This window comes from Schistocerca cancellata, chromosome 2 (genome assembly GCF_023864275.1).
Source record: "Schistocerca cancellata isolate TAMUIC-IGC-003103 chromosome 2, iqSchCanc2.1, whole genome shotgun sequence".
Lineage (NCBI taxonomy): Eukaryota > Metazoa > Arthropoda > Insecta > Orthoptera > Acrididae > Schistocerca > Schistocerca cancellata.
In genome coordinates, this window is record NC_064627.1 from 142,042,278 (window position 1) to 142,068,555 (window position 26,278).

General features: G+C 41.6%; 1 protein-coding gene across 2 annotated transcripts in view; it reads right to left on the reverse strand.

The window, feature by feature from the left end:
• Nucleotides 1–26,278, reverse strand: part of LOC126161425 (sialin-like) — a 166,997-nt gene that overhangs the window by 47,004 nt on the left and 93,715 nt on the right. For both annotated transcript variants that reach the window (XM_049917224.1, XM_049917226.1), the window contains exons 4-5: nucleotides 11,791–11,875; nucleotides 413–633 (exon numbers count right to left, since the gene is read on the reverse strand). In XM_049917224.1, coding sequence (XP_049773181.1) covers nucleotides 413–633; nucleotides 11,791–11,875 — 306 coding nt within the window. The remainder of the gene's footprint in view (nucleotides 1–412; nucleotides 634–11,790; nucleotides 11,876–26,278) is intronic.

Genomic DNA, 26,278 nt, shown 5'->3' on the forward strand with positions numbered 1-26,278 from the left:
ATGAACAAGTTTTCTGAAGCCATCACGGAAGAAGTCGACAAACTGTTTCCGCAAACACAGCCTCGCAGTTCTCTCAACGTCTTCATCAGAAGCCTTCAGAAGCATAATAATGTCCTCGCAGATCATCTTTCTTTGGCAAGGGGAGGGGGAGGGGAAGGGGGAAGGGGAGTGAGAGAGAACAGGGGAGGGGGAGGCACAGGGGGAATGGGAGGGGGAGGGAAAGGGGAGGGGGAGTTGAATGGGGATGTGGAGGGGAGGTGGAGGTGGAGGGGGGGAGTGAGAGATGGAGGGAGACAGAGCTATTTTTGCCTCACTACAATTAATTTTTAAGCCTACTTTGTGAACTTCTGTTAAATAACATAAAATGCAGTATAATGCATTCGCATACTGTAAAAATTGTGACCAGTATTACCTTTGTCTCGGACACTGATGTTCCCAAACTATCCAGGATGAGTTGCTTCTCCTTCATAGACACATAAGGATGCTCAGCAGGGGAATCATACACAACAAGCCACCAAATGATGAACCACAGAATTCCAATTCCACCAGTTGTGTAGAAAACAGAAGGCCAACCAAACCATGATATAAGCAGACCACAAAGTGGGAATGTTAGAGCTGTTCCTACAGAGCTTCCTGTGAATAAAGTACCATGTTCTTTGCATCATATGCATTTACTTTCTGTTATTTCTTAAATTAGAAAGGGAAATCTTATTTCTATCCTTTCAAGTTTCCAAAACTGATGTAGGGCATTCACATCAAACAAGATGATACAATACAATGGTCAGATAGAACTCTGTGACCACTACCATATAAAAGAACACAGAGTGATGCAGTAAAAAACAAATAAGCATCATGAATATAGTGTAATTACTCATATCACCCTGTACACATCAAATGGGGAATCTGCCAATTTCAGCAACTTTAATAAAACAAAATTGTCTGCATCTACATCTACATCCGCATCTGCATGCGTGCTTCGCAAGCCACCATATGCTGCATGGCAGAGGGTACCCTGTACCACAACTAGTCATTTCCTTTCCTGTTTCACTCTTAGATAAGTGAGGGAAAAACAAGTGTCTACATGCCTTTGTAGGAGCCCTAATTTCTCGTATCTTATCTTCATGGTCCCTACTCGAAAAGTATGTTGGTGGCAGTAGAATTGTTCCGCAGTTAGCTTCAAATGCCAGATCTCTAAACTTTTTCAGTAGTGTTCTTCAAAATGAATGTTTTCTTCCTTCCAGGGATTCCCACTTGAGCTCCTGAAGCATATCCATAACTCTTCCACCCCAACCGGTAACAAATCTAGCAGCTCCCCTCTGAATTACTTTGGTGTCTTCTTTCAATCTGACCCGGTGAGGATCCCAAACACTTGAGCAGCACTCAAGAATAGGTTGCACTAGTCCCACATGCAGTCTCCTTTACATATGAACCACACTTTCCTAAAATTCCCCAATAAACCAAGTCGACCATCCACCTTCCCTACCACAATCCTCAAATGTTTGTTCCATTTCATATTGCTTTGCAGTGTTATGCCCAGATATTTAAATGACATAACTGAGTCAAATAGGACACTACTAATTCTGTATCTGAACATCACGGGTTTGTTTTTCCAACGCAGCCACATTAACTTATATTTTTCTACATTATGAGCCGTTCATCACATCAACAAGAAATTTTGTCTTGGTCACCTTGTATCAACGAACTGTCACTTTTCTCCGACACCTTCCTGTACACAACAGCACAGATTGCTGCCCACCCTGCCCTGTTGGCATGTCTAAACAATTTGGTGTACCTTCCATACAAATGATGGGAATTTTTGGATGTTAATGCCCTACTGACACAATATCTACCAAAACTAAATAAATTATAGTAACAATAGTATAGCCAACAAGTGTTGGACATCAACAGCTCATTTAGTAAAGCAAGCTACAGAAGGATCTCCACTCTCTCAAGCTTAACAGATAGCAATTTGTGTTACAGCTGTCACTGAAATATAGCGCTGGGTAGGACATGTTTGGTAACACATTTTTAATTGCACATTAGTAGGAAACAACAGTGTTTCCTCAGGTTTATGTTTAGGTAACAATCAGGAAAGGTAACATACTATCACTGGAAAGCAACTCAGCTACACTACATAGATACTGGCACTCTCAACAAGTTAAAGGCTTCTTCCCATTCTCCAGGGTCCATGAAACAAACTGGTTATCAGGGTAAAATTGTAAATCCAAAGCAATTTAGGTGATATTCAATGTAACTGCAGTGTGTCCAAGAGATGCTTGAGCAACAATGGTATAGCTATCTTTTTGTGTTTCTTTGCCACTGCCTGAAACAAAAGAAAGTTTCTTCCAGTCAAGTAGGGTTGCTTTACAAGGGAAGGCCTAGCTAAAGCAATTCTTAAATACACTCATTGTCATTGTTTGCACTTCTGTGGACATTTTTGCACCCATACACATGCCACTAATTGCTCCTGAACAGTGTAACTGTGTCCGCTCACTTTAGCAGTAGCTTGACAAAACATCATATCGCTCAAGACATGAATAAATAACTGAAACAATGCAATACTGAAACAAAACAATACTGAAAACAATGCTTTTTATCAAATTCAGAATAATAAAACAATTACTTATTTCTGCAGTCAAGAGGATACAGGGACTTCTTGAATGCCCTATATATACAGACAGGAAAACTTTGTGAAAACAATAATGCAAAATTGATGGTTTAAGAAAAGCAATGTGAAATTAGTGATTTTCTTATACCAAAAAGTTAAGAGATCTGAGGATGACAGATATACATTGTGGTAACTGATAGTTATTGAATGTTGAAGTGTATTTAGAATTCTTTTTTCCTCAAAGCTGAGCTTCATATACAACATTAAATTAACAGTTCACTTCTTGCAGGATGAACTATGATATAACTTCAAACCTAGCAACACAATTGGCAAAAAATATCAATGAAGTTGGTAAAAAATTAAAATGGACTAGAAATAAAAAATAACATCAAAACTGTCAAAAAAGTAACAGTGAAATAAGAAAAAAATTAATTTGGCAAGAACATAGCATTGAAGCTGGCAAAAAACAGCACCAAAACTGGCAAAAAATAACAGTGAAATTGGCAAAAAATTTCAGTGAAATCGAAAAAAAGACGCCAAATCTGGCAAAAAATAATACTGAATTTCACCATAAAATAAAACGAATTTTTCCTGGCCCTACAAATATATTATCTTCTCCATCATCATTTTCTACTGCAGTGAACATAAGATATCTGTTTTGGTCTATCTGACATAGCAATGGGTTCTCCGCTTAGTTGAAATATGTGTCCTGCTGCCTTATGCCATTAATGAATCAAGGTAAAATATCTTCCAGAAGAAATAAAATATCCTCCAGAAGAAATGGTAACTGACTTTCCCTATAAATGTGTTAAATGTAAGGTATAAAGCTAACAGTGATAGGCAGCTTGCCAGTTCTATATTTTATAATACACAATATCTGTTCACGTTACTTTGTTCTACAAGCCTTTGTACACACTACACAAGCCTTTGTGGGTATATTGTAAATGGTACCTCATGCTGGTAGTAGTTATAATCATGTATCAAGTGAGCAAGATAGAAATGTTTACATGCCACCAGATGAAAAATCAAGACACATTTATAAGATCTGCCAGCCTAGTACAAGCATTTGACGATGTAAAATTGCACAAGATGTTCAAAATTGTTAGGAAAATAAGTGTAAGCTGTATGTAAATACAGTATATGTTCAATATTTACATGAACTACAAAAGAACAAAGATGGGCAAATAAGAATGGAATACCAGGTGCACAGATTTAAAAATAAAAAAGGGAAAGAAAAGAAAGTCAGCATGCAGCCATATTTACATATGAATGCAAAATCAGTCATTCCACAGCATGAAGAGATCCATGGAACATAAAACTAAATATATGACAGGGATGTAATCTTTTACCCCTACTGTTCTATTCACTCTCTACATCAAAGAAGGAATAATGGAACTACAGAAAGGTTCTGGTGAGAGATTAAAATTTGAGGGTAAAGGCTAGCAATTCACCGATGACTTTGCTATCGTCAGTAAAAGAGGAGAAGCATTGCACGACCTGTTGAATAGAAAGAACAGTCTAATGAGCATATGCTATAGATTGAAAGAAAACTGATGAAAGATAAAAGGAATGAGGAGTAGCACAAATGAGATAAGTGGTAAGTTGAACATCAAAATTGATGATCATGAAGCAGACAAAGAGAAGAAATTCTGCTATCTCGGAAGCAAAATAACACATGATGAATGAAGCAAGGTGGCACAAAAAGCAGACTAGCACAGGCAAAAAGAGCATTCCTCCCCAAAGGAGTCTGCTAGCATCAAACAGTGATCTTAATTTGAGGGAGAAATTTCTGAGAATTTACATTTGTATCACAGCATTGTATGGAAGTGAATATTGGTCTATGGAAAAACTTGGAAAAAAGAGAACTGAAGCATTTGAAATGTGGTGCTGTAGAAGAATGTTGAATTTTAAGTAGACTGATATGATAAGAAATAAGAGGGTTCTCTGCAGAAATGGCGAAGAGATGAACATGTGGAAATCTCTGACAAAGAGAAGCAACAGGATGAAAGAATATGCATCAAGATGTCAAAGGATAACCTCTATGGCACTTGAGGGCACTGTAGAGGGTAAAAGTTGTAGGGAGGGCAAAGACTGGAATATACTTAACACTACACTCCTGACAAATCCTTTTAAAAAAAGACTCTATACCACTTAAATTATATTTGGTGTAAAGACAATACTCTTTCTGATAAAAGCTTGTCTTGCTAGTGCCAGTCTACATTGTTTGGCTTCTGCCGTCATATGACACCTGCAATTAAGATAAGAGGAACATACAGAGCAACTGTCGTTTGCTATACAACAGCAAGGCACAAAAGATAAAAAAATAATTACCTTTCCTCTTATCTTAATGGCAGATATCTGATGGCAGCACTAGCTGAAATGGCATAATAAAACTTATACTGATCCCATCTCTTACTTTGCTAACTTTCTGCAAATTTCTTCAGCTTCAACCTGCACTTAATTACTAACAAATGATGGTCAGATTCCACTTCTGCTCCAGTAAATATGCCTTCATTGTTAAATCATACAGTAGAACTGCATGACCTTTGGAAATATAAGGGATCTATGGCTCGCAGCCAAGCCACAGTACTACATAACATAACAAAGCCATGTTGGCTATGTTACAAAGCCAGATCTGTCAGGCACACATCCTGTTGCCCTTGCAACTGTTGAAAAGATTGCTGCCTTCAGGAATCATGTATTAAACAATGAAAACTCCAGGTAGGAATATCAATAATGTAGGAAAATATAGATTGGTATCTACCATAAAGATGAAATGTTAAGTTGCAGACAGGCACAATTAAAAGACATTTACACATAAACTTTCAGGCACAACCTTTGTCAGAAAAACAAGAAACGCACACCATTCATTCACACAAGCAAGCACACCTCATACACACATGACCATCAACTTTGGTAGCTTGGGCCAGAATGCAACTATCACATGGGATGGAATGAGCAACCTGGAGTGGGTGGGGAAGGGGAAGGGATAGCAGTGTACAAGTGGGGGTAGAGAGAAGTACTGTCTGGTTGAGTTTGCAGCGACTAGAATGACAACAGGCATTGTGTCAGAAGGTTATGGGGAAGGGAAGTGGGCTAAACAGGTCAAAAAAGGAAGAGCGAGGAAAGATGGGCAGGTTCATTTGCAGAGGGCAGCAGACAACGAGGGTGGGAGATGAGAATAAAGAGGAGGTGCCAGGACAGAGGGGGTGGATGATAATGATGTTTGGTTTGTCGGGCATTCAACTGCGTGGTTATCAGCATCCGTAAAAAATTCCCAACCTTTGCTCAGTCGAAACTCGTCACATTCATGAATGATGATGAAATGATGAGGACAACACACAAATACCCAGTCATCTTGAGGCAGGTGAAAATCCCTGACCCTTCCGGGAATCAAACCCGGGACCCTGTGCTTGGGAAGCGAAAACACGACCACAAGACCACCAGCTGTGGACAGTGGTGGTGGAAACTGTTGGGTGGAGTGTATGGGGAAAATATTTTACCATTGGTTGAGGCCAGGATAATTACAGGAGTGGAGAATGTGCTGTAAGGATAACTCCCATCTGCACACTTCATAAAAGCTGGTGGTGGAGGGCAGGATCCAGATGGCTCGAATAGTGACGCAGCCATTGAAATCAAGCATGTTATGTTGAGCTGCAAGTTGTGCCACAGGGTGGTCTGCTTTGCTCTTGGCCACAGTTTGATGGTGGCTGTTCATCCCAGTGGACAGCTGGTTGATTAGTCATACCAATACAAAAAAAATTGTGCAACGATTGCAGCAGAGGTGATAAATGACATGGCTGCTTTCACAGGTGCCCTGGCTCCTAATGGTGAGCATGAAACCTGTGACAGGAGTGTAATAAGAAGTGCTGGTTGGGTGGACTGGGCAGGTCTTGCATATGGGTCTTCTTCAGGGATGTGATCCTTGTGGCAAAGGGTTGGGATTGGGAGTGGCATAGGGATGGACTAGGATGTTATGGAGGTGATGGAACACATTTTAGGAGGGTCTGGAAAGATCTCAGGTAGGATTTCCCTCAGTTCAGGACATGATGATAATTAATCAGAGCCCTTGTGAAGGATGTGGTCCAGTTGTTCCAGGCTGGGGTGGTATTGGGTGATAAATGGGGCACTACTTTGTGGCTGGTTCTTGTGGGTGGTGGGAGAATTGGGGATGTGAGGGGAAATGGCATGGGACATCTGTTTGTGGACTAGGTCTAGGGGATACTGCCTGTCTTTGAAGGCCTTGGGAAGTGGGAGAGGGTGATGGGTGGGGGATATGGTGGAAAGTCTAAGTTGGCTCAGGGGACCAGTTGCACTACTGCATCCTACCCTTAGCAAAGCAGTTAGTTAGAAATCCAAGTACATGGTGTAATAAGTGGAATACTTTTTTTCTTATTTTAGTTCAGTCTGACCCAAGGTGCCAGAAGTAAATACATTGCTCACAAACTCATTTGTAACATTTCGTTAAAGTTTTGTATTATAGTATGTGTCACATAAGAAGGAGCCTATGCGCAGAGAGAGAGAGAGAGAGAGAGAGAGGAGGGGGAGTTTGGAGGGAATGAAGTGAGGTGGTTTGAGGGGTGAATATTTTCATGTTGCCAGGCCCTGCAAATTGTTGTTTCAAACAACAATGATTCAAATGCATTGCCACTGAAGTATGGCACAGCGTTTGTCATCATCCAGCACTATTTACAGCAAGGTGTTCAGATGAAGATCAGACCTTACTGCCTGCTGAGCGTTAGTGGAGAAGGATGCCTAGAAGAGTTAAAAACTGGGCCACTTTCTGAATGGATGCACACTATAGGCCAAGTCCAACAAATTTCTTTGGACTCCCTACACTTTTTTATGTAGCAATAATGTGACCAGGGCAAATGTTTTCTCCCAGAGAGACTTACCTAGTGGTCTTCTAGCCTGATCAAATGGCCTACTGCTGCCAATTTAAAAACATGACGAGAAAGTTTCAACATAACAAGAAATTTAAACAACTGAGGTGTTTCAAGAATTTAATAAATAGTTTTATTATGTTTTATGACAAGAGTGGAGTTTTCATATTTAGAAGAGAGACCCTAGAAGTAGAATTACAGCATCATATTGAAAAATATAGGGAGGTACATACAAAATAAGTGATATAAAATGAAAACATTTTGGGAAATACTGTAATGAATGCTATAAAAAATCGAAGATGTTTTAATGAAAAACAGATTTCAATGGCAATGGTACATATGTTAAATATGTGTGCACTTAGCCACATAGTAAATGCCTACACAAACATATATTTTTGCTTGTGTCAACATAGCTTGAATAAAATGTCCAATAGTGAACTCATTATGTTGAAACTACTGTGTGTCCTGTGACAGTGGAGGTAAGTACAACTCGTCTTCCAAATACTTTCAGATTTGTGGTTGCACTGTATTTTAGCAATGAAACCAGCATTCTGAAAGAGGCTTGTCGGAAGTAATCCTGTATGAGAGAGAGAGAGAGAGTGAACTAGGTTCAACCAGCCTGTGTCAAGAAACTATTGCCCCACCAGAACAGTGGTAAAGGAATGTACTACCTTTCTGAGACTTTTCATTGGAAATACATCTGGATATGACAAGGTATACTGTATAATGTTTCTGCAATGTGAAGAGAGAGGTGGAATTGGTAAGATGTAAAAGAAATAGAACTGTTGGTTTTATTTTTTCAAACAGCAAAACAAAATATTACTGGAAAGAAATAAAGATTAGCATTTAACAGCTTGGTCACTGCTGAGGTCATTTATGTCTAAATATACAGGGACACCCTTATCTCACGAGACAGGCTGAAGAAAGGCAAACCTACATTTGTAAATTTAGAGAAATATTTTGATAATGTTGACTGGAATATACTCTTTGATATTATGAAGGTAGCATGAATAAAATGCAGTGAGGTAAAGCTTACTTTGATAGAAGCCAGACTGAAGTTATAGGACTTGAAGAACATGAAAGGGAGGTAGTAATTGAGAAGGGAATGAGAGACACAGTTGTACACTCCCCCAAATCTTATTCAATATTTACAGTGTGTGGGGGGTAAATTGAGTTTAGTCTTGTGTAGATGTGGAAAATGGACAATAAAGAGTACAGACAAGAAGCAAATGGAGGCTCCTGAAATGTGTTCCCAAAGAATAATGCTGAAAGTTAGACGAGTAGAGCAAATGACTGATGAGAAGATCGAACTGGGGCAAAAGTTTAAGGAAGTGGTGAACAATTGTAGAGTGAGCTCAAGGCTTGACTTCAATAAGCAGGTTCAAGAAGATATAGGTAGCAGTAGTTATACAGAGATGAAGAGGATGATACAGTATAAAGTAGAGAGCCTAACTAAACCAGTCTTCAGTTTGAAGACTACAAGTGAACAATGAACTACCTCAAACTGGCTAAGGATGTGGGATAGAAGTGGACATGGCCTTATTTAAGAAAGCATCCTGTAATTCATCTGTAGTGACCTAGGTGGTTCACAAAAACCAAAATCAGAACGGCTATATGGTAATTTGAAAATCATCCCTCCTGTGTACAAGTCCACTGTCTGAATCACTGTACAGTCTTATCCTTTCAATATAATTTAGCTCGTTTGTTTCTAGATATTACAAGGTGTGATTAAAAATGTTGTGAACACTAATTAATTATACATGCTCCATTTATTAGTTTCACTTTCTGGCTTCCTACACCTTTATCTAAAGTCCAGCAACACAGGAAAAGATAGATGGCTACTTACCATAAAGATGACATGTGAAGTTGGCGACAGGTACAATTAAAAGATACTTACACACAAGCTATTGGCCACAGCCTTCATCAGAAAAAAAAGAGTAACACACATCATTCATTCACACAAGCAAGCACGCCTCATGCACACATGATTGCCAACACTGGCAGCTTGGACCAGAATGCAGTTGTCACATGAAATGGAAGCAGCAATCTGGAGGGGGTGAAGAAGGGAAAGGGACAGAAGTGTATCAGTGGGAGGGGGGGGGGGGAGGGAGGATCACTGTCTGGTGGAGTGTACAGGGACTAGATTGCCAACAGTCACAGTGTTGTGAGGTTGGAGGGCAGGGTGGTGGGGAAAACAGAATGAAAAAGGAGAGGAGCAGAGAAGGATGGGCAGGTGCATTGGCAGAGGGCAGCATATTAAGAGGGTGGGAGATGAGAATGGGGAGGAGGTGAAAGGACAGAGCACATGGAAACTGTTGGATGGACGGTGTGGGGACAGTATGTTACTGTAGATCAAGACTGGTATAATTACTGGAGCAGAGATTGTGTTGTAAAGGTACCTCTCACCTACACAGTTCAGAAAAGCTGGTGGAGGAGGAGAGGATCCAGATGGCTTGAGTAGTGCAGCAGCTACTGAAATCAAGCTTGTTATGTTCAGTTGCAAGTTGTGCCATAGGGTATTGTACTTTGCTCTTGGCCACAGTCTGACAGTGGCCGTTCATCCCAGTGGACAGCTGGTTCATTGTCATATCAGTATAAAAAGGTGTGCAATGTTTGCAGCAGAGTTGGTGTTTGACATGGTTGCTTTCACACATGGTCTGGCCTCTGATGGCATAGGAAAAGCCTGTGACAAGACTGCAATAGGAAGTGCTGGGTGGACAGATTGGACAGTCCTTGCAACTGGTCCTCCTCGGGGATATGATTCTTGTGGCAAAGAGATAGGACTGGGAGTGGCAAAGGAATGGGCTAGGATGTTGTGGAGATTGGGTGGTGACAGAGCACCACTTTAGGAGAGGTGGGAAAGATCTTGTAGAGGATGTCCCTTATTTCAGGGCATGACAATAGGTAATATAAGCAATGGCAAAGGATGTGTTTCAGCTGTTCCAGTCCAGGTCCGTACTGGGTGACAAAGGAGACACTCCTTTGTGGCTGGTTCTTGGGGTTGGTGGGGGGATTAAGGATGCAAGAGGAAATGGAATAGGAGATCTGTTTGCAGACTAGGTCTGGGGGATAGTGCCTGTCTGTGAAGACCTTGGTGAGACCTTCAGCATACTGACAAAGAAAGTTTTTGTCGCTATAGATATGCAATCCCTAGGTAGCCAGGCTGTGTAAGAGGGGTTTTTTAGTGTGAAAGGGATGAAATCTGTTGACATGAAGATACTGTTGGTGGTTGGCAAATTTTATATGGACAGAAGTGTGGATGAAACCATCAGGGAGGAGGAGGTCAATGTCTAAGAAGGTGGCACACTGGGTTGGGGAGGACCAGCTGAAGCATATGGGAGCAAAGGTGTTGAGGCTGTGAAGGAATGGGGATAGGGTGTCTTGACCCTGAGTCCAGATCATGAAGATATCATGAATGAACCTGAACCAACTAGGGTTTGGCTTTTTGGGAGGCTAGTAAGGTCTCCTCTAGATGGCCCATAAACAGGTTGACAAAGGAGTTTGTTATGCGGGTGCCCATGGCTGTGCAGCAGATTTGATTGTATACCTTCCTTTCAAAGGAGAAGTAGTTCTGAGTTAGGATAAAGTTAGTAAGGTGTACAAGGAATGAGGTAGTGGGTTTGATGTCAGAAGGATATTGGGAAAGGTGGTGTTCAATAGCAGTAAGACTACAGGCATGGGGGAAGTTAGTGTATAGGGCAGTGGCGTCAACAGTGATGAATAGTGTTGTAGGAAGTAAAGGGGTGGGGATGGTGGAGAGTCGGTGAAGGAAACGGTTGGTATCTTTGATGTGGGAAGCTAGAATATGACCAATTGGTTGGAGGTGTTGGTCAATGAGGGCTAGGATTCTTTCAGTGCAAAGAACAATCACCAGCCACAACGAGGCATCCATGATTGTTGGGTTTGTATATTTTGGGGAGCATGTAGAAGTTGGATGTGTAGGGGCATCATAGGGGTGAGGAGGGAAATGGATTCAGAAGGGAGGTTCTGACAACTGTGAGTTTTTGGTGAAACACTATACACTGACTTAACTAAATTAACATTTTTTCTCTTATTTAAAAAAACTTGGTTATTTTTGAGCAACCATAGTTTTGAGCTGTAGGCCCATTTTACTGTACACAGCTGATTCCAAAGATAACTTGGTTGTTATCTTTGGAATCAGTTATCCACTGGAAAATGGTCTTACAACATGAAACCTGGGTCATACAAAAATAATAAAGTTTTGTGAAAGAAAGCAACAAGTGTTTTGTTTAGTTAATAGACTACAGTATATTCAACATATTACTTTTTTTTACTTACCCATATATGCTGTAACAAATTTGCTGCGTTCATTTGGAGGGATCCAGTTGGCTGTAAGACTGTGTAAAGCAGGCCATGCAAGTCCCTGTAAACATGAAACATGCTGTAATTTGAAACACTTACAAAATATTGCTGAAATTTAAGTGTTGTGAAGCAATTCTCAGTTGCTATTACTAAACATATATGAAATTGCAGAAGACCATAATATTTGCAGAGTATCTATAACAAATAATAGATTAATCACACACACCCACACACACACACACACACTAGCTGCAGTAAACTTGCAGTGATTAGAATAGACTAGGTAGCAGCATCTCATAGAATTGAGGAATATTATGAATGAAAGCACAAATTTTAGTGACAGCTTTCACAAAAACTTTTTGGCTTTGACAAGTCATTTTCCTTCAACAAAATTGGCAGACTTTCATAATTTCTTAATTCTATGTCAATTCATAAGCTTTTCATTGTATTTCTTGTTACTACTTTCATTTTTGTAATGTGCTAACAATTCTGTTAGTATTGGGTACAGTTGGTTGGTTGGTCAATTTGGAGATCAAAGAGACTTAAACTGTGTGGTTATTAGTGCCTTTTCCTTAGTCACACAGGTTTCAAATTAAAAGCATATCCCACAGGAAACCCATAGCCTGAAAACTGGGGAAGAAACAAAATGTGTAAAACTGTGTGCTAAACTACACTGAAGCAGAAAATGAAAGTATCAAGCCAAAACTGAAAACATTAACAAAAATGAAAAAAGTAGTAAAAAGAGTTGATATAGCAGATGGCCTTGGCTAGCTGATCACAAGAATAAAAAAGGATGGTCAACCACTCTGCAACACATTAAAATCCCCAGCCTAAAACCACAAGGCAAGAGAAACACAGATGGTGAAAAGACAAACACCAAGTTGAAAAAACAGCACCAGAGGGAGCAAGGATGAGCTAAAATACACTCCTGGAAATGGAAAAAAGAACACATTGACACCGGTGTGTCAGACCCACCATACTTGCTCCGGACACTGCGAGAGGGCTGTACAAGCAATGATCACACGCACGGCACAGCGGACACACCAGGAACCACGGTGTTGGCCGTCGAATGGCGCTAGCTGCACAGCATTTGTGCACCTCCGCCGTCAGTGTCAGCCAGTTTGCCGTGGCATACGGAGCTCCATCGCAGTCTTTAACACTGGTAGCATGCCGCGACAGCGTGGACGTGAACCGTATGTGCAGTTGACGGACTTTGAGCGAGGGCGTATAGTGGGCATGCGGGAGGCCGGGTGGACGTACCGCCGAATTGCTCAACACGTGGGGCGTGAGGTCTCCACAGTACATTGATGTTGTCGCCAGTGGTCGGCGGAAGGTGCAAGTGCCCGTTGACCTGGGACCGGACCGCAGCGACGCACGGATGCACGCCAAGACCGTAGGATCCTACGCAGTGCTGTAGGGGACCACACCGCCACTTCCCAGCAAATTAGGGACACTGTTGCTCCTGGGGTATCGGCGAGGACCATTCGCAACCGTCTCCATGAAGCTGGGCTACGGTCCCGCACACCGTTAGGCTGTCTTCCGCTCACGCCCCAACATCGTGCAGCCCGCCTCCAGTGGTGTCACGACAGGCGTGAATGGAGGGACGAATGGAGACGTGTCGTCTTCAGCGATGAGAGTCGCTTCTGCCTTGGTGCCAATGATGGTCGTATGCGTGTTTGGCGCCGTGCAGGTGAGCGCCACAATCAGGACTGCATACAACCGAGGCACACAGGGCCAACACCCGGCATCATGGTGTGGGGAGCGATCTCCTACACTGGCCATAAACCACTGGTGATCATCGAGGGGACACTGAATAGTGCACGGTACATCCAAACCGTCATCGAACCCATCGTTCTACCATTCCTAGACCGGCAAGGGAACTTGCTGTTCCAACAGGACAATGCACGTCCGCATGTATCCCGTGCCACCCAACGTGCTCTAGAAGGTGTAAGTCAACTACCCTGGCCAGCAAGATCTCCGGATCTGTCCCCCATTGAGCATGTTTGGGACTGGATGAAGCGTCGTCTCACGCGGTCTGCACGTCCAGCACGACCGCTGGTCCAACTGAGGCGCCAGGTGGAAATGGCATGGCAAGCCGTTCCAAAGGACTACATCCAGCATCTCTACGATCGTCTCCATGGGAGAATAGCAGCCTGCATTGCTGCGAAAGGTGGATATACACTGTACTAGTGCCGACATTGTGCATGCTCTGTTGCCTGTGTCTATGTGCCTGTGGTTCTGTCAGTGTGATCATGTGATGTATCTGACCCCAGGAATGTGTCAATAAAGTTTCCCCTTCCTGGGACAATGAATTCACGGTGTTCTTATTTCAATTTCCAGGAGTGTAGATGGGATGAGGGCCTGAAAGATGCCCAACCTTAAATATAATGAGAAAAATGCCCTCCATGGATAAAACTTAAAACTATGTAAGCCGTTGAGGCACTGTCACCTAAAAGCAAAGGGAGCTCATCAGGGAGATTAAAAGTCCACCACAGGGTGGCTAAATTTGGACAGTCCAACGAGATGTGAACTACTGTCAAGCATGAACCACAGTGACACTAAGGTGGGTCCCCATGATGTAGGAGGTGATCATGAGTCAGTCAGGTATGGCCAATGCGATGTCAGCAAATGATAATGGAGTCCTTGCAAGAGGCTCGCTTGGAGGACCTCTATACATTCATCGGTTCCTTTACCATACATAACTTATTCAGCAAAGTCGGGGAGCACCATTCTGTATTCCAGAGCCCATGAACCTTGTGGTATAATATTGATCGAAGATCAGATTCTGGTATGCCAATCTCCAGACTCATTTTATGAGTAGCCTCCTTTTTGGTTACTATGTTGGCAAGTTCACTTCATGGGAATCTAACATGTCCCAGGGTCCATATGAAGACCAGTGACCATCCACATTGTTCAAGGACATAAACGTACTCTTGGATGGGCATTACCAAAGGATGGCAAGGATATCACTGGTCGATGGCTTGTAAGGTGCTCAAGGAGTAACTACAAATGAGGACAGATATGCTCAAGATCACGAGAGTTGGCTACCAGCTCTGCAGTGAAAACACTGCAGCCACTTTACATGATTGGAAAACAGCACACTTCCACAGATCTGGCAAGGAGTGCTATTGAGTATGTCCTGCATGAGCATAAGCAAAGCCAAACTGACCATCAACCATTGAGCTCTCTGTGTAAACTACCTCTGAATCCTGGGACGTGTCAAGAATAGAGATAAACAGGTGGAGGAGGGCTGCAGGATGAACTGAGTCTTTTTGGACTTGTGATACATCCAGACAAAGATGTGGTTATACACCATGGAGGTGTACGTGAGTGGACCCGGAGAAGAGATGGTAGAGAGAAAGACTCAAGTTAAACTAGAAGGAACCAGACAAGGACTGCAATTGTAACCCCTGATTTGGGCCACCACTGTGAGAGATGTATCACTGTGTTAGGAGAAAGGAGATGGTAATTCAGATGTGTAGGTGAGCTGCAAATGTACACAGTATAATTGGCAAGCAGTTGTTGTTGCCTGATCCGCAATGGCAGAACCCCAGCTTCTATGAGCCAGCTGTTCACAGGGCTCAATTGGAAAGCTCCTGCCATGTGTTGAACTCCACAGTGGTGTACAGGGTCCAGCATCCACAATGCTGAGGACAATGCTGAACCATACACCAGGTTCCCATAGTCAAGACAGGGCTGTCCAAGGGCTTTGTATGGCTGCAACAGAATAGGGTGATCAGGGCTGTCCAAGGGCTTTGTATGGCTGCAACAGAATAGGGTGATCTGCATCCCAGTCAGTGTGATTCAGGCATCAAAGAATGTTATGGTGCTGCCAGCATTTTTGCTTAAGTTGATGAAGATGGGGAAGCCAAGTTAAGTGGGCATCAGAAACCAGTCCTAAAAAGCAATAAAGAGTCCGCCAAATTAAGGAGATGGTCATCAAGATAAAGTTGTGGGTGCGGGTGAACTGTATGACAGCAACAGAAATGCATGACGTAAGTCTTAGTGGCTGAAAACTGAAAGCTGTGGGTGAGGGTCCCATGACTGCACCTTCCATATGGCTCCCTGCAGTCGATGTTTAGCCACACCAATAGCAGCTGAGCAAAAGGAAAGGCAAAAGTTGTCAGCATATAAGAAGGGTGATACCGAGAAGCCCACAGCTGCTGTGAGACCATTAATGGCTACTGAAATGAGTGGGACACTCAGTACAGAGCCCTCAGTACCACACTCTCTTGGATATGGGGGAACTGTGTGAAGCACCGACTATTCTGAATAACCACATTGATGTTACCATGTGATGGAGATCAAAAGCTGGTAGCAGAGGTGAAAGTGTCCCAGTCAGCCTTGATAAGAGCCCATCTGAGCAAGTGTCCAGGTAAATGATGCCGGGGAAGGGACAGAAAGTGGTCACTACCACATATGTCATTACAAGCTCTCCAATGGATGGGCAGTAGAAGCCCAGAACTGTAAATTGAAGGTGTGCAAGTCAAAAAAAGACAGCGTTAAGGTGATAACGGCGAGAAGAAAGGCTGTTCGGATAGCAGACTCCAAGTATAGCAAGTTTTCAATGGTGGACTGACTTGGCAAAAACTGCACTGGGATGGAGCCAGAAGGCCTTCAGACTCAAGGAACCAACAGCTCAGCCTACATTCAAGCAGCTTGCACAGAACATTGGTCAAACTAATAGGGGGATAGCCATCCATATCTAGTGGTTCTTACCAGATTTTAGCACTGGAATGGTGATACTTTCTCGCCACTGTGATGGTAATTCACCATCACTCTTGATGCAGTTGAAGATGACAAGGAGGTGGTGCTGGTAATACACTGATAGATGTTTAATTATGGATGTGGTTTGGCCCAGGTGTTGGGTCAGGACCAAGGGCACAGAGAAATTACCACTCACTGAATGGAGCATTATATGACTCAGGGTGGTGGGTAGTAAAAAATAGGTGTTGTCATTCCACCTGCTGTTTCAGGATACAAAAGGCGGGGCTGTAATTCACAGATTCAGAGGTTTGAGCATAATGCTCAGCAAAACACTCTGTAGTTGTGTCTGGGTTGGTATATAAGTCTTCATGTGTAGAAATCCCAGGTATACCTGCAGGGGTCTGATATTCATAAAGGCATCTGAGCTTAGTCCAAACCTGAGAAGGAGAGATTCATGTTCCAGTGATGGAGACATACCATTCCCAACACTCATGCTTCAGTTTTTTGATGAGTTGGTGGACTTGAGCATGTTGTTGTTGTTGTGGTCTTCAGTCCTGAGACTGGTTTGATGCAGCTCTCCATGCTACTCTATCCTGTGCAAGCTTCTTCATCTCCCAGTACCTACTGCAACCTACATCCTTCTGAATCTGCTTAGTGTATTCATCTCTTGGTCTCCCCCTACGATTTTTACCCTCCACGCTGCCCTCCAATACTAAATTGGTGATCCCTTGATGCCTCAGAACATGTCCTACCAACCGATCCCTTCTTCTGGTCAAGTTGTGCCACAAACTTCTCTTCTCCCCAATCCTATTCAATACTTCCTCATTAGTTATGTGATCTACCCATCTAATCTTCAGCATTCTTCTGTAGCACCACATTTTGAAAGCTTCTATTCTCTTTTTGTCCAAACTATTTACCGTCCATGTTTCACTTCCATACATGGCTACACTCCATACAAATACTTTCAGAAATGACTTCCTGACACATAAATCTATACTTGATGTTAACAAATTTCTCTTCTTCAGAAATGCTTTCCTTGCCATTGCCAGTCTACATCTTATATCCTCTCTACTTCGACCATCATCAGTTATTTTGCTCCCCAAATAGCAAAACTCCTTTACTGCTTTAAGTGTCTCATTTCCTAATCTAATACCCTCAACATCACCCGACTTAATTCGACTACATTCCATACTTCAGCATGGAGCCATTTAAAGGCAATGAGGTGCTCCATTGATGGGTGCTGCTTATGATGTTGTAGGGTCTGCCTATGATCCCCAACTGTCACAGTAATTTCCAGTGACCACCAAGGCACTGTCTTCTACTGGGGGCAACCTGAGGAACAAGGAATTGCTGATTCAACAGCAGAAATAATGGTCATATAATATTCTGAATAACCACATTGATGTTACAATTTGATGGAGATCAATAGCTGGTAGCAGAGGTGAAAGTGTCCCAGTCAGCCCTGGTAAGAGCCAATCTGGGCAAGTGTCCAGGTGAATGATGCTGGGGAAGGGACAGAAAGAGCAGAAAGTGGTCACTACCACATATGTCATCACAAGCTCTCCAATGGATGGACAGTAGAAGCCCAGAACTGTAAATTGAGATGTCACTGGCCGAGTATGTGCCAGCACCACACTGAAATGAGTGGGGGCACCTGCACTTAGGAGGCAAAGGCCGAGTTGAGTCAGTAGATTCTTGTCATCTTTATCATGGCCAGTAATCTTGGTTCCACCCCATGAAAGGTTATGGGTGCTGAAATCACCCAAACATAGGAAAGATGGGGGGAGTTGAGAAATTAGTGCAGCCAATACATTTTGTGCTACTTCACTGTCTGGAGGAAGGTAGATGTCGCAGATGGTAATTGCCTGCATTATCCTCACCCTGACAGCCACCACTTCTAAAGGTGAATGAAGGGCACAGGCTCAATATAGACAGGGGTAAGGACGGATTGTGATTGTGGACTTTGTGTCCATTAGTTCTGAGCTTTAGTGAGATCTAGGACCTCAGGGGACACTAGGATCTCCAACTCATCCTCAGAATTGGAACTTGCAGGAAGCAGTGACATACATACTCCACCCAACACCCTGTTACAGTCTTTACAATTTTTGTAATGCCCCCGATAGCCATGAAGGGTGCGGGTCCACATTGCTGGAAACCAGGTTTCCTGAAGGGCAATGCAGAAAGCAAGTGTATTGCACAAGAGTTGTTGTAGCTCAGCCAGGTGGAGAAAAAAGACACCACAGTTCCACTGGAGGATGACACTTGCTGTAATCTTGTGTAATAAGGGAGGGTATGAAGGGAACAAGGAGGCAGTTTATGCCTCAGGGTCACCTGCAACCACTTACTAAGTGATTGTGGACTTTGTGTCCATTAGTTCTGAGGCTCCAGTGAGATCTAGGTCCTCAGGGGACACTAGGATCTCTAACTCATCCTCAGAATTGGAACTTGCAGGAAGCAGTGATGTGGAGGCCCCCCATGATCTCTTTCTTCTTTATCATTTTCTTTTTCCAGTCCTCTCACTTATCTTTCAGTTTCTTTGGCTGGAGGGTGGTGGGGGCGTCTTCTCTGATTTCCAGGAACTGACAATGATCCTGAAGCCCTACAAGCAGTAGACCGTGGCTCCTTCAGCCACTGGCTGGTGTCCAGCTTCACACCAGAAGAAGCCTTGAAAGGCAGTGTCCTGATGGACCCCTTTCTTGCGAGAGGAGCCAAATGAGGCTGTTGCTTCTTCTGCCGAGGAGTGGGGTCCGATGTCACCAAAGGCTGGGGGTGGGGGTAGGGGGAGAGGGCATTGCTTCCAATGTAGATGTTAGAGGATTAACAGTAGGAGGAGTGTCCCCAACCAGCAAGGCGGTAGGTGTAGTATGGTGACCCTAAGGGCCCATTATGTGAGGCACAGCTGGCGAGGTGATCATTGCCAGACAGGGCAACATTGTTGTAGTGACAACACACGATGAGATCGTACACACAGGTTTGTAGCTCAGGCAGCAGCAGTGTGATCTGTGTGTTCTGAGGGAGCTACAACGAAGAGGGTACATGACAACCCACATGATGGCCTGGCTATCACACTGGATATTGGGTGCAAACAGATCCATTATTATCATGGGTGCAGCAGATGACAGTGCACAATGGATGTAAAGTATGTACCCCGTAAGACGTTCTTGCCAAAGAGGCTGGATGACAGATGCAATTACATTTCCATTACAATAATAGGTGCAGAAGGTCTCAGTGCATGATGGGTACATGATGCACCATGTGAGGTGGCTTCCCCAAATGGCCCGCACTTCTGTAGAATTTTGAAAGGTGGAGGTCAAACCCTTAAGGGACCATAATTTATGAGGCTCCTTTTAGGCGTCTCATACGATAAGCAGGAATACCTCAGGCCAATTCTAACACTTGAACCTGCAGGGGATTAGGTACAGTAATAAATTTTTACACCACAAATATTTATTACACTTTACATGATTGGAAAACAGCACACTTCCATAGGTCTATCTGCTGTCTTGATAACTATAAATGGTAATTTCTTCTTTTTCTCACTTCTGTTTGTTTTTCCATCCTGAAGCTTCCACAATTGTCATATATGAGTTGACCTGCATTTACTGATTTGAAACCCTTGATAACTTTATCATACTGGGAATCATTAGTAAAAAAAGGCTTAATAATCACAAGTTTTTCTTTAATCTTCCCAGTAACATTACTGTTAAGTACTGAAAGTGATTTTATTTAACCTTAGCAATACAAATGTATTTTCCATAACATGTACTACCCAGGAGGGGAAGGGGGGGGGGGAGAATTTATGCCTACACCAAAAAAAGAAAATCAAATCAAATTTTATTAGCAGTCATTAACTTTTATTAATAACACACCTTTGAAATGCCCTCTGATGTGTAAGTAAGGTATAGAACCTGAAAATATCTTTTAGAACAATCTTAGCAACACTAATTCCCATAACCACCACAAAAAATTTAAAAAATGGTCATTGACTTTCATTCACAACACAATTTTTAAAGATACCCTGATGTGTAAGAAGGGCCTTGAACCGTAATATATGAATATAACATTTGTTGTGAAAAGTGACATCTACTACTAAGACTTAAATTTCTGAATTACGTTTTACTGAAAAATTTGCAACAATTATGAAAATTAGTATCAGAAATCATTAAAAACAATAATGATTTTTTCAACTTTTAAAATATAAAGCACATGACAAGATAAAAATATTTTCAGAACGTAGGTATAAAGTACCCAACCTCTTCCCCCTGGTATTGTGAGGGTTAAGGTACTGGTTGTCATGCTAAGACAATCTCATTGTCAAATTCCAGTTACAAAATATGAAAATGAAAAATATAACATGGAATCCAAATAGTGGGGAAAATTAAATTTGAATCTCTTTCACTAAACCAAAATGTCATTACAGAAATTATTTTGTATATATGCAAATTTCATACCTGGAATAAAAGCAAATGAATGAGAGAGATAGAGATAGAGAGAGAGAGAGAGAGAGAGAGAGAGAGAGAGAGAGAAACTCATACATGTACTATCTTTGACAACCTGTTCAAATCCAACAACTGTAACATTTGTTAAAGCCTTAAATTTTTTAATCATCAGTGTTTTGAATAGCTGGTTGCTGGCCATATTTTGCCATCTTGTGTTAATCTTTTCATTTCCATGCAGTTCCATGCAGCAATCTCCAAATGGCAAATCAGAAATTTGCTTTTGCTATGTCTTTCAGCATATCATACTCATCATGAAACCATGAAAACTCAAATGAAATAATGTGTTTCGGGACCCACAAGATTGATGACTTGTGTAGTAGGTTTTTAACATTAATTGAAGCATTTTCATCTCTTTTATGAAACACATATATTTTACTGCTCTGGTGCAAGGTTTATGTGGAGTCAAAATAATGAACAAATTAATCAAAAAGCTCATTCTGATATGTCTTGCACTTTGAAGTTCTTTCACGGTGTTGACTTAATGATTAGGAATCATGCTTATTTTGCAACTTTCACCATCTATTATCTTCACATTCACATATATCTCACCAAAAGCAAAAAATAAGAATACTTTGTGAAGTACGTAATTGCACACCTTGTAGAAATCTCTTAAAATATTTTTGAATTCTTACATTTGCTTCCCCCTGTGCATTTAACTCATAGAACTGGATGTTACTGGCAATAATATCTACTTCAGTTGAATCAGGATTTACATGGGTTCCTCTGACAACGTCGTGACCAGTATCCTTGTCTCACTCAAGATTGTGCTTCAGTCTAATGACTTCATCATTGTTCAAACATTAAATGTCATTAATCCGGTGCCTAAGTCTTCAAAAAGCTCCCACCAGAAAAAGAATAAACTACGAACACCTCTAAATTCAAAAGAAAAACCTAGTAAGGTGGCGCAGTGATTAGCACACTGGACATGCATTTGGGAGGATGATGGTTCAAACCTATGTCCTGCCATCCTGATTTAGGTTTTCCATGATTTCCCTAAATTACTTAAGGCAAATACCATGATGGTTCCTATGAAAGGGCATGTCCAACTTCCTTCCCCATCCTTCCATGGTCCGATGGGACAATTAACCCCACTGTTTGGTGTCCTCCCCCGAATCAACCAACCAATCAATCAATCAAAAGAAAATTTAAAAATATGATATTATCTCTATTCAAGGACCAAAGATTTATACAAGATGTATGACAAGCAGTATTGCTCGTTGTAAACATGTCTCTATTCCTGAAGCATGTAAATAGCTTTTGTCCTGTGATGAATGTCAGGATATTAAAGTAGCAGCTATTTAAAATAAATAAGAAAGTAGCAAATTTTTTTCAAAGGTGTTAAATTACCATACAAAATTTTACATTAAATTTAGCCTGAACAAGCACAAACAGTTTACAGCAATTAATAGCCATTAATTATTCAATTGAAAAACACACTTGTTTGCCACTTGTTTAACTAACTGTTTATTTTTGCCTTCAAGGTTTCATTGCCTATCATTAATTATTAACACATTTTCTGACATCTGCTTCATTTTGTTGCTGTATATCCTGATTTATTCTACAGTCCTGCATGTTCTCCTGCATGATATCAACAGAAGAATATGAATCAAAGCTTCAGATTCTATGTCGGGAAATTTTTGTAAATTTTTATAAGCAAAATATTAGACTAACTATTGTCATGATAATTTCAATCTGGACATATTCTGTGGCATGGCACAGTATGGAAGAAAAGAAACTTTGCTGCTAGACAAGTAAGTACACAGTATTGTCTTGAGAACATTTTCATGGGTATTCTGTCACAAGAGTTAGCCAGTCTTCACAACTTTTCTCTTGGCAGAATATCTGTCTTTCACATGTTTTGAGATGAATAGTACTGCAATCTATTTAGAAGCCAATGTATTAGAAGCTGTGTCACAAAAATAATAAAACTTGTATCAAAAGAATTTCACTCAAGACAATTATAAAACTATGAAAAAAGGGTTGCTAACGGTAACATACTCTGAGGAAGCAAAATATCAGTAGAATGCAAGGAATATTACATGGCTCCTAGATGCACAGTCGGTGTGTTAAGATAGGCAGCAATGGTAGTGGTAGGGGCTCCCTTGCGGACAGGAATGCACTATAGGGAAGGTGTAGTTCTACAGCTAAAGCCTTCACACAAAAGCCTATCTTGCCAAGCTTGTAAGCTTCAGATAGCAAGTCTACAAATGATCATATTAACAGATGATGTCTGTATGACAAATAATTAAACAAGTCAACCTTTTATTATTAAAAACACACTCGATACAGGATTGTGCTGAAACTGCAGCTGAGGGGGTGATTTATTTTCATCTGTCTTGTACATCTGAAATTGCCACTGAGGGGGGATTTATTTTCGTCTTTCTTGTATATATTTTGCCTTTGTCTTGTTGCAATGTTAAAATTAGTTTCTTTTACCAAAACATGGTGCTGTTTTAACAATTTCACCTCACTAACATGCTAATTCATGTTGCAATTGCAACATAATCATAAAACACTCTACTATTAATCCAACAATTGAGGGCAAGTAAGGTCAATAGCTTATGAAAAGCTCGTGACCAGTATAAAAATAAAAGTGTGATTCCTTCATTTGTATTGTTACAAACCCATACTAATTCTCATTTCATCAGCTATCAATAGGCCTTCAAAGAATTACCTTATTTCTTTGAAAAAATCTGTAATCGCTCATATAAACAGTAAATAAGAAATATTAATATGTTAGCTATGTGACAAAATATTCTGTACTTTGCATGCTAACATTTTCCAAAAATCTTTTTTTGGTATCTCGACCTGGAACCATGTATGAGATATGAGGGATGTTATGAATATTTCACTTCCACTCTACTTTTTGCACACACTATAGGAAGTTAGTTCACTATATATAATCCATTTTCTCAACACTGGCAAAAGATAGAGCTCTTGTCTCAAGTTTAAAGAAAAATTCAATGTTAGCTCTATTTCATACAAAGCAATATGTGATCTAACAAGCACCCAACGCAAACCATAGTGACCCCTATATTTCAGTGCAAACTATTCAAATATCATACAGTTCTGTACTAAATATCACAATAATTATAATAGTTAAAGAACTGGTATGCAGTTCATTACAAAGATAATGAATGAGGCTAGGAGATTTGTTAGAAATTTTTATTACTGAATAGTAGAGTACAACCAGCATGCATGCCCCTCCATTCCCACAGTGTAGCTGAGGCACGCAGAGAATGTTTCTTTCATAATGGACATAGCTCATAGTTCAATTGGCAACAGCCAACTGAGAAGGCCACTCCTTTGGAACAGAAGGGTGAACTCGACCAACACTGAGTATGAAAATGCATGTCTGTGTATGGGCCATGTAATCTTGCACAAATTCAACTGCCTAGCTTTTGGGTACAAATTATAAAAATATGTGACATAATCCTAGTTTCCAGGACTCCTGGATGAGAGAGAACCATTGAGTGCTGTCTCTCTCATCCTTAGAACAGGTTGTGTTGTCTCCCTCTATCCTTACAACAGGTTGCATTCTCCCACCTCATCCTTAAAACAAGTTGTGTTTTCCTCCTTCATCCTTAAAGAAGGTTGTGTTTTCTCCACTCACCCTTAAAACATATTGCTTTTTTTTTCTCCCATTGTCACTGAAACAGATGGGTGTCTTTCATCCTGGGGTCAGAGTGACTTGCCCCTCCTTTTTACCTCCATAAATTATTTGTGTGAAAGCACCCACGTGATTTACCAACTGACCTGCCTACACTGTGAAGCTTTCTATGTGGGAATGACCAGCAACAAACTGTCCATTCGCATGAATGGACACAGGCAGACAGTGTTTGTTGGTAATGAGGATCACCCTGTGGCTAAACATGCCTTGGTGCACGGCCAGCACATCTTGGCACAGTGTTACACCGTCCGGGTTATCTGGATACTTCCCACTAACACCAACCTGTCAGAACTCCGGAGATGGGAACTTGCCCTTCAGTATATCCTCTCTTCTCGTTATCCGCCAGGCCTCAACCTAATTTCAGTTGCCACCACTCATACCTCACCTGTCTTTCAACAACATCTTTGCCTCTTTACTTCCGCTTCGACTGACATCTCTGCCCAAACTCTTTGCCTTTACAAATGTCTGCTTGTGTCTGTGTATGTGCGGATGGATGTGTGTGTGTGTGTGCGAGTGTATACCTGTTCTTTTTTCCCCCTGAGGTAAGTCTTTCCACTCCCGGGATTGGAATGACTTCTTACCCTCTCCCTTAAAAGCCACATCCTTTCGTCTTTCCCTCTCCTTCCCTCTTTCCTGATGAAGCAACCGTGGGTTGTGAAAGCTTGAAATTTGTGTGTATGTTTGTGTCTTTTTTATTGTCTCCTATCAACATACCAGCACTTTCGTTATATACAGGGTGAGTCACCTAACGGTCCCACTAGATATATTTCGTAAACCACATCAAATACTGACGAACCGATTCCACAGACCAAACGTGAGGAGAGGGGCTAGTGTAACTGTTTAATACAAATCATACAAAAATGCACGGAAGTATGTTTTTTAACACAAACCTACGTTTTTTTAAATGGAACCACGTTAGTTTTGTTAGCACATCTGAACATATAAACAAATATGTAATCAGTGCCATTTGTTGCATTGTAAAATGTTAATTACATCCGGAGATATTGTAACCTAAAGTTGACACTTGAAACCTCTGACGTTCAGTTGCGTGTTGTAACAAACACAGGCCATGGTCGGCGAGCAGCATATGCTGGGATATGTTTACGATGATGACCATTCTCCTGATCTTACACCTCTGGACTTCTTTCTGTGGGGTATGTTAAAGGAGAATGTGTACCGTGATGTGCCTACAACCCCAGAGGATATGAAACAACGTATTGTGGCAACCTGCGGCGACATTACACCAGATGTACTGCAGCGTGTACGACATTCATTACGCCAGAGATTGCAATTGTGTGCAGCAAATGATGGCCACCACATTGAACATCTATTGGCCTGACATGTCGGGACACACTCTATTCCGCTCCGTAATTGAAAATGGAAACCACATGTGTACGCTTACCTCACCCCTCATGGTAATGTACATGTGCGTCAGTGATAAAGACCAATAAAAAGGTGTTAGCATGTGGACGTAATGTGCTGTTCCAGTCTCTTCTGTACCTAAGGTCCATCACCGTTCCCTTTGGATCCCTAGGTAATTCGGTGCTCTCCGATACACACGATCGAACAGCGGAGTGGTACTCAAGCG